Below are 9,445 nucleotides of genomic sequence, written 5' to 3' on the forward strand. Positions count from 1 at the left end.
GAGGTGGACGGATCACCTGAGACCCACCTGGCCAACATGGTGAAACCCCATCTCTACTAATAATACAAAAACTAGCCAGGTGCGGTGGTGCATGCCTGTAATTCCAGCTGCTTGGGAGGCTGAGGCAGGAGAATTGCTGAACCCAGAAGGCGGAGGTTGCAGTGAGCTGAGATCACACCACTTCACTCCAGCCTGGCAACAAAAGTAAGACTATCTCCAAAAAAAAAAAAAAAAAGAAAGAAAGAAAGAAAGATGGAGAAAGTCCTGATGTCCTGATGCCATCACTCAATACCATCAGTGATCCCACCACCATTAGCCAACAGATTCTCTTTTTTGTAGAAAGCAACCTGAGTTTGGTTTCTTATCATTAACGCAAAGAGTTGATAATAGACTATAGTTGTATTTCCAGCATCTTTTGTTTCTCCTACCGGACAGCGAGCAATCTGAGAGTGCAGCCCCCACCCTGACCTGTCCCCATGTCCAAGCAACCCAGCCAAGGGCCTGGCATGCAGCGATGGAATATTATTAAATCACCTGGGCTCTACTCACCTCACACCTATAGCAATTTTCATGGAAGTTTCTTCCCATGCACTCGATTTTGAAGGCATCTTTCCCATCCCGAGGAATGATGGGATTTTCACAGATGCTGCAGACGGGGGCGAATTTCCTAGAAGCAAAGAAACCCATGCTTGGGAGGTGTTCATGCCACAACCACATAAATTAATTAGCTGTCAGAACTCGGGCTGGCTGGTGTTCACCTCCTGAGCTATTTCAGTCCCGTTGCTATGGGACTGCACTAGCAGCTATAAGCAGAGATGTCTATTTCTTCCTGGCAGGAGCAGGTGGAGAGACCTGTGTAATGAGACCTGGTTTCCCAACATCACTGGAGATTGTCTGAATTGAGAACTGTGTTCAGTGGGGCTGGGACCCATCTCATCTGTCTTTTTTTTTTTTTTTTTTTGAGACGGAGTTTTTTGGCTCTTGTCACCCAGGCTGGAGTACAATGGCACAATCTCTGCTCACTGCAACCTCCGCCTCCCAGGTTCAAGCGATTCTCCTGCTTCAGCCTCCTCAGCAGCTGGGACTACAGGCAGGCGCTACCATGTCCAGCTAATTTTTGCATTTTTAGTAGTGACAGGGTTTCACCATGTTGGTCAGGCTGGTCTTGAACTCCTGACCTCGTGATCTGCCCACCTTGGCCTCCCAAAGTGCTGGGATTACAGGTGTGAGCCGCCGTGCCCAGTCAGTACTTCTTTCTTAAGAGGCACATCTGTCGCTCCCCTTGAGTGGTGAGCAACTCGTGGGCAGGGACTGAGTCCAACAGATGTGTCCCCACTGCGTCACTCAGCTCCAAGGGCAGACCCAGAGGTCTGGGGTTTCAGAGCAGGGCCCGAAAGTCAGGTCCTTGGGGATGTGTATACTTACCAAGAGTTTCAATACTTACCTGTGGAGAGACTTTGGGTACTTAGCTGCTGTGTGCCTTGGTTGGTAAAACAGAACCCTTAATGATACCTGCCTGTGACATTATATATATTTTTTAATTTTTTGCTTTGTTTTGCTTGAGATGGAGTCTAGCTCTGTCGCCCAGGCTGGAGTGCAGTGGCGCGATCTCGGCTCACTGCAAGCTCCGCCTTCTGGGTTCACGCCATTCTCCTGCCTCGGCCTCCTGAGTAGCTGGGACTACAGGCGCCCACCACCAGGCCTGGCTAATTTTTTTTGTATTGTTAGTAGAAATGGGGTTTCACCGTGTTAGCTAGGATGGTCCCAATCTCCTGAACTCGTGATCCACCCGCCTCAGTCTCCCGAAGTGCTGGGATTACGGGCATGAGCCACCGTGCCCGGTCCAGCCCTGTAATATTCTTTATAATAAACCAGTAGACAGGAAACTCGGGCCCAGCACCCAGGACTCAGGCTTGGCTCCTTCATCCTGCTTGGGTCTCGCCCTGTCCCTGCACCCCACCTGGTGCCAAACCCCTCTCGTACCTGTAGAAGTCATCCAGGCAGTACACCTCGTTCTGGCTGCCCAGGGCAAAGCTCTCATCCCCAATGCACCGGGCGCAGGTCACACACGTGAAGCAGGAGGGGTGGAAGGCCTGGCCCAGGGCCCTGATGATGTGGTCCTGGACCACTTCGCCACACTTGCCGCACTTCTCCAACGTGTCCTGGGACAGAGGTCACTGCCAGAGTCATCCACGGCACACCCACTCCAACCCACAAGGGTCTCTTCTTCTGGGAGGCTGCCCTCGGGAGCCCAGGAATTGGGAAGTACAGGAGAGGCCTGCAGACAACCTGTAACTATCGCCCAAAACCTCCACCATTGCTTATAACAAATTGAGCTTAGCCTTGCATCCTTGGCTTACTGCAAGGAATACTGCCCTGATGCTATGGCTGCATTTCTTGTTACTGGGATATGTTTAAGGCCGGGGTTCACAGAGCTCATAGGAGAAACTTCGCTTAAACTTCAGGATCAGGAAAATGAATTCTCAGGAGAATTGGGTGCTTTTGTCATATAGACAAGAAGCCTTCAAATTCTTTCCCTTTTCCATTTGGCCACTTGGAAACTCAGAGCCAAATTCCACATTTCACGTTTAGAAACCATTATAGGGCTTTTTTTGTTGTTATTTGGTTTTTGTTTTGTTTTGGGACAGAGTCTCACTCTGTTACTGAGGCTGGAGTGCAGTGCCCCAATCTCAGCTCACTGCATCCTCTACATGAGGTTCAAGTGATTCTCATGCCTCAGCCTCCTGAGTAGCTGAAACTACAGGTGCATGCCACCATGGCCGGCTAATTTTTTGTATTTTTTGTAGACATGGTGTTTCACTGTGTTGGCCAGGCTGGTTTCGAACTCCTGACCTCAAGTGATCGACCCTGCCTTAGCCTCCCAAAGTGCTGGGATTACAGGCGTGAGCCTCCCTGTCTGGCCTCCTCACACACGGTGCGTCGTAACATTCCCTTTGATCTCGTCTCACTTTCTATTTTGATTTTCCTTCTGTTTGGATGTCTTTATTTTACACATTATAGTATTATTGCAGTCTTTTACAAATTGTTTTATTGTTGGAAGAACACTTAACATGAGATCTACCTTTTTTTTTTTTTTCCTGAGACGGAGTTTCGCTCTTGTCACCCAGGCTGAAGTGCAATGACACGATCTTGGTTCACCACAACCTCGCCTCCTGGGTTAAAGCAATTCTCCTGCCTCAGTCTCCCAAGTAGCTGGGATTATAGATATGCGCCAACACCCAGGCTAATTTTTTGTATTTTTAGCAGAGACGGGGTTTCTCCATGTTGGCCAGGCTGCTCTTGAACTCCTGACCTCAGGTGATCCATCTGCCTCGGCCTCCCAAAGTGCTGGGATTACAGGCATGAGCCACTGTGCCCAGGATTTTTCCTTTTTTTGAGATGGAGTCTTGCTCTGTCGCCCAGACTGGAACGCAGTGGTGCGATCTTGACTCACTGCAGCCTCCGCCTCCTGGGTTCAAGCAATTCTCCTGCCTCAGCCTCCAGAGTAGCTGGGATTACAGGCATGCACCACTGTGCCTGGCTAGTTTTTGTATTTTTAGTAGAGACAGGGTTTTTCCATTTTGGTCAGGCTGGTCTCAAACTCCTAACCTCAGGTGATCTGCTTGCCTCGGCCTGGCATGAGCCATGGCACCCAGCCAGTTAATATACTTTTATATGACGCCTTTAAGAAGAAATGTGCCAGGCAAGGTGGCTTATGCCTGTAATCCCTGGACTTTGGGTGGCCAAGGCAGGCGGATCTCCTGAGGTCAGGAGTTCCAGACAAGCCTGGCCAACATGGTGAAACCCCTGTCTCTACTAAAAACAAAAAAAAAAAAAACAAAAACAAAAAAAACCAACCAACAAACAAACAAACAAAAAAACCAGCTGGGCATGGTGGTAGGCACCTGTAATCCCAGGTACTTGGGAAGCTGAGGCGGGAGAATCGTGGAATTTTTCAGTGCACCTATATCATTGTGGTCTATAGGTATACATGCATTCTCTTTAAAAACACATTTTAATAAAAAAATAACTACTTTAAAATAGGGTGGAGTCTTGCCATGTTGTCCAGGCTGGTCTCGAACTCCTGACCTCAAGTAATCCTCCCACCTCAGCCTCCCGAAGCGCTGAGATTGCAGGTGTGAGCCACCGCGCCTGGCTGGTATACATGCATTCATAGAAGCTGCCTCAAATTCCTTCTGGAATAAGGAGCAATGATAAAGAGATACCTGAGGCAGGGCAGTGGGCCTCCCTCTGTGTGCCTGCAGACAGCACAACATCTTGGTTTTGGCCCAGTGAAGCTGATATTGGACTTTTGACTTCCACCTTTTCTCCTGGACATGCTCTCTCTCCTTCCTGGCTGTGCTCCTGTGCATTTTACCTTGACCCCACCTGGACAGATGTAGGGGGCATCTCCCACTCCCACCCTCCCTCTCATGGGCACCGCCCTTCTCTCCCCAGCACACTGATCAAGTCTTCCTCTTGGCTGCTTTCAGCTAGACACCCCTCCTCACCCCTCCTCCCCCAGTGTCTCACCCCTGAGGGACACTCCCCCATCATGTTGATGGGGTCACAGGGGCACGGCAGGGAGGGCCTGGCTCCTCTCTCCTCCCACAGTGCTTCACTGGTGGTAAGCCTGGGATTGGATTGTTTGGATTTTTCTGGAGAGTCTCAGCTCCAAATACTCTAACCCCTCAATTCAGCCGTTTTCTTTTTTTTTTTGAGACGGAGTCTTGCTCTGTCGCCCGGGCTGAAGTGCAGTGGCCAGATCTCAGCTCACTGCAAGCTCCACCTCCCGGGTTTACGCCATTCTCCTGCCTCAGCCTCCCGAGTAGCTGGGACTACAGACGCCCGCCACCTCGCCCGGCTAGTTTTTTTGTATTTTTAGTAGAGACGGGGTTTCACCGTGTTAGCCAGGATGGTCTCGATCTCCTGACCTTGGGATCCGCCCATCTCAGCCTCCCAAAGTGCTGGGATTACAGGCTTGAGCCACCGCGCCCGGCTATTCAGCCGTTTTCAAACTTCTATATGCATGAGAATCACCTGAGACACTTGCTCAAAATGCTGATTTCCAGGTGTTCCTCATCATAAGCACACGGAGTGGCCTACACACATACCCAGGGGATGCGGCTGTGGGTGGTCGCCACCCTCGACATGCCACCACAAACCATCCAAAAGTTAGAAATTCCAGTATGCTGGCATCCCAACTGGCTCTCCCAGATTGCACTTGGTACCCGGAAGCAACACAGATTCTGTGAGATCAAACATTGGAACCTTGTGGCTCTAGGGGAGATGGTGGCAAGACTGATGGCAGCCTCCAGAGCCACATGCGTGTGGAGTAGAATCCCAGCTGCTTGGCCATCTTATGTGACCTCGTGTGGTAGCTAAGAGATGCCCCCGAAGATATTCAGGTCCTTATCTCTGGACCCCATGAACGTTACCTTGCCCGGAGAAAGAGGCTTTCAGATGGGATAAGTTAAGGATCTTTTTCTTTTGAGACGGAGTCTTACTTACTCACTGGGTCGTCCAGGCTGGAGTGCAGTGGCACGATCTTGGCTCACTACAACCTCCACCTCCCGGGTTCACGCCATTCTCCTGCCTCAGCCTCCCGAGTAGCTGGGACTACAGGCGCCCGCCACCACGCCCAGCTAATTTTTTGTATTTTTAGTAGAGACAGGGTTTCACCATGGTCTCGATCTCCTGACCTCGTGATCCATCTGCCTCGGCCTCCCAAAGTGCTGGGATTACAGGCGTGAGCCACTGAGCCTGGCCAAGTCAAGGATCTTAAGATGGGGGAGATTATCCTGATTATCCAGGTGGGTCCTATATGCCATCACAGTGTCCCTGTAACTTGACACAGAGGTGGCAACAGGGCCGCTGAAGCGGGATGCTACACTGCTGACTTTGATGGCAGAGAAAGCAGTCAAGTAGAATGCAGCTTCAGAAACTGCAAAAGGGGCCGAGTGCAGTGGCTCACACCTGTAATCCCAGCACTTTGGGAGGCTGAGAGGGTGGATCCCTTGAGGTCAGGAGTTTGAGACCAGCCTGGCCAAAGTGGTAAAACCCCATCTCTACTCAAAATACAAAAATTAGTCGGGCATGGTGGCGGGCACCTGTAGTCCCAGCTACTCAGGAGGCTGAGACATGGGAATCGCTTGAACCTGGGATGCAGAGGTTTCAGTGATCCGAGATTGCACAACTGCACTCCAGTCTGGATGACAGAATGAGTCTCTATCTTAAAAAAAAAGAAAAAAAAAAAAAAAAAAGAGGCTGGGTGCAGTGGCAGGTGCCTGTAATCCCAGCTACTCAGGAGGCTGAGGCAGAAGAATCCCTTGAACCTAGGTGGCAGAGGTTGCAGTGAGACGAGATCGTGCCACTGCACTCCAGCCTAGGCGACAGAGTGAGACTCCATCCCCCACCCCAAAAAAGAAGAACTAAAAAAAAAGAAATTGCAAAAGGCAGAGATATGCGTTCTCCCTCAAGCCTGCAGACAGCACAACACCTTGGTTTTGGCCCAGTGAAGCTGATACTGGACTTTTGACCTCCAGAACCGGGATAGAATAAACGTGTATTGTTGGAAGTCACCAAGGTTGTGATCTCTTACAGGCAGCCCTAGGAAACTAATCGCCTTCACTGGGCTCCTTCTTTCTGAGCCTCAGTTTCCTCATCTGTGAAAGGGGTCAATAGTGCCTACTTCCCAGGATTGTATGGGGAGTGAAATGATACAACATATTCTAAGTGCTCAGCTCAGTGCCTGGTACCCAGAGGTCTGCTGCAGGGGTTACCTGGTAGCAGCGTTCGCAGAGGGGTCGCCCATCCTTCTGGTAGAAGCTCTGTCCAGCCAGCTGGCGGCGGCAGGTGCGGCACGTAAAGCACTGGGCATGGTACTGCCTTTTCATGGCCTCCACAGCCAGCTCTCGGGGAGACACGGTCTTGTGGCAGAAGGCACAGATGTCTGGGGTAGGGAAGACACAGGCCATTACTAGCCCAGCCTGTGAGGACTATACCCAGGCACCACCCAGAACATGCCCAGGGTACCCGAGGCTCTGTCTCAAACCCTGCAAATTCCTCAAATGACAAATACAGAGGGTCATGAGGAGCATTAAAAAGGAATCTGAGTCAGGCGTGGTGGCTCATGCCTGTAATGCCAGCACTTTGGGAGGCCAAGGTGAGCGGATCACTTGAGGCCAGGAGTTCAAGACCAGCCTAGCCAACATGGTGAAATCCTATCTCTACTAAAAATACAAAAATTAGCTGGGCGTAGTGGCATGCCCCTGTAGTCCCAGCTACTCATGGGGCTGAGGCGGGAGAATCACTTGAACCTAGGAGATGGAGGTTGCAGTGAGCCGAGATCATGCCACTGCACTCCAGCCTGGGCGACGGAGCGAGACTCTATTTCAGAAAAAAAAGGAATTCTGGACAGCAGTTTCAGGACAAAGGGATTGTTGGCTGCCTCGACCTCCCAAAGTGCTGGGAGTACAGGCATGAGCCACTACGCCCAGCCAGGAGCCACTTTATTTTATTTTATTTATTTGTTTTTGAGACGGAGGCTCACTCTGTCACCCAGGCTGGAGTGCAGTGGCACAATCTCAGCTCACTGCAACCTCTGCCTCCCGGGTTCAAGCAATTCTCCCGCCTTGGCCTCCCGAGTGGCTGAGATTACAGGCGCACACCACCACACCCAGCTAATTTTCGTATTTTTAGTAGAGACAGCGTTTCACCATGTTGGCCAGGCTGGTCTCAAACTCCTGACCTCAGGTAATCCATCTGCCTCGGCCTCCCAAAGTGCTGGGATTATAGGCGTGAGCCACCACGCCTGGCCAGGAGCCACTTTATATTCTGATGTGTGACCAGCTCTGAGATGCACAAAGGAAAGAAAGTGAACAGTAGAAGGGCCTAGTTTGCTGCTTATGGAAAAATTGGGGGAGGGAGTGGGTGGCCACACATTTGTATTTGCTCGTATGTGCACAGTGTCTTTGGCAGGATACATGAGAACTCAATGACAGAGGACGCCCATCTGGAAGGAAACCGAGTGGTAAGGGGATGGGGCAGGTTGCAGGCTTCTCACTGTGTCCCCACTCATGCTGTTTATTGCACTGTGTGAGGGCATTAGGTATTCAGAAAATAAAATAATGAGACAAAATTTCAAGACATTTTTGTTATCGTAGCAAACTGTGCAGACTAACATTTTAAATAGAATTAGGTATAAAGGGGAAAAGGCTAAGACACAAATTAAATAGATGCCCACCTACAAAGTCCATCATTGTAACATGAGCTGGGGTGGGGATGGGAAGGGGGTCCTTACTCTCCTGGTTTCTACCTGGAAGCCCATGCTGGCCCCATGAGATCCCCCCAGAATCCTCCCAGCCCTGCGCACCCACCTGTGGATGCCTCTTTCTCAACAGGTTCTGCTGGAGGAGGTGGCAGCTCTTCCTCCACGGGCCTGAGGGGACCAGGCTGGACTGAAGGTCCCTCCGCTGGGGCCTGTGGGGATGCAGACAGGGAGTTACCCAGTGGGGACCCCATGCAACCCTCCCAGCTCTGTTTCTTTTCTGGGTGGCAACGGGTGCAATTAGCCGCATTGCACTGAGAAGGAAACTGAGGCCCAGGGAAGCAAGGGACCTGCCTAAGTCTCTCAGCAGGAAGGTCGCAGTGGCAGCTGACTGGGGTCGCTTGATCAGCCACTGCTCCTCATCCTACTTAGGACTGTCCTGCAACCAGGCTTCCCCGTGGATGCTGGACTGAAGTGGACTAAGCCCTTGGCCTGTGATGCCCCCCATTTCTACACAACCTCCGTTAAGGGCCCAGAGTTAAAAAAACAGGTTCCTGGCCAGGTGCAGTGGCTCACACCTGTAATTCCAACACTTTGGGAGGCCGAGCTGGGTGGATCACCTGAGGTGAGTAGTTCAAGACCAGCCTGACCAACATGGTGAAACCCTACCTCTACAAAAAGTACAAAAATTAGCCAGGCATGGTGTGGGTGCCTGTAATTCCAGCTACTCAGGAGGCTGTAGCAGGAGAATCACCTTGAACCTGGGAAGCAGAGGCTGCAGTGAGCCAAGATCATGCCACTGCACTCCAGCCTGGGCGACAGAGCGAGACTCCATCTCAAAACCAACCAACCAAACAAAAACCAGGTTTCCTATGCAGCCTAAGGGATTTAGGTCAGACTCAGGAAAATGTCTTCCTCAGAGCTGAAGTGTGTGTCTGCAGCGGGTGGAGCGGGGAGGCAGTGGCAGCCCTCTCCGGGGACCATGAAATGCTTAACCAATTTTTACCTGCTGAATAGGGACTTCTGAGAGCTTCAAAGACGGACTGCCCCCGAGCAGAAGAATGCACCAGACGAAGTCCAGGTTTAGAACCCCTGAATGCCCAGAAGGCCCAGACTCCCCGTCCCCCAACCCAGGAGACCAAGGGATTGCTGGGGAGGGCAGTACCTGTGGTGGGG

The 9,445-nt window shown here is 51.2% G+C and overlaps 1 protein-coding gene across 1 annotated transcript in view; it reads right to left on the reverse strand.

Annotated features, from left to right (window-relative positions):
* The window catches only part of FBLIM1 (filamin binding LIM protein 1), a 44,767-nt gene that overhangs the window by 9,780 nt on the left and 25,542 nt on the right, over positions 1 to 9,445 (reverse strand). The window contains exons 6-9 of the mRNA XM_011939901.1: positions 8,379 to 8,489; positions 6,783 to 6,952; positions 1,984 to 2,162; positions 550 to 667 (exon numbers count right to left, since the gene is read on the reverse strand). Coding sequence (XP_011795291.1) covers positions 550 to 667; positions 1,984 to 2,162; positions 6,783 to 6,952; positions 8,379 to 8,489 — 578 coding nt within the window. The remainder of the gene's footprint in view (positions 1 to 549; positions 668 to 1,983; positions 2,163 to 6,782; positions 6,953 to 8,378; positions 8,490 to 9,445) is intronic.

The sequence above is a fragment of the Colobus angolensis genome, unplaced genomic scaffold (assembly GCF_000951035.1).
Source record: "Colobus angolensis palliatus isolate OR3802 unplaced genomic scaffold, Cang.pa_1.0 Scaffold185, whole genome shotgun sequence".
NCBI lineage: Eukaryota > Metazoa > Chordata > Mammalia > Primates > Cercopithecidae > Colobus > Colobus angolensis.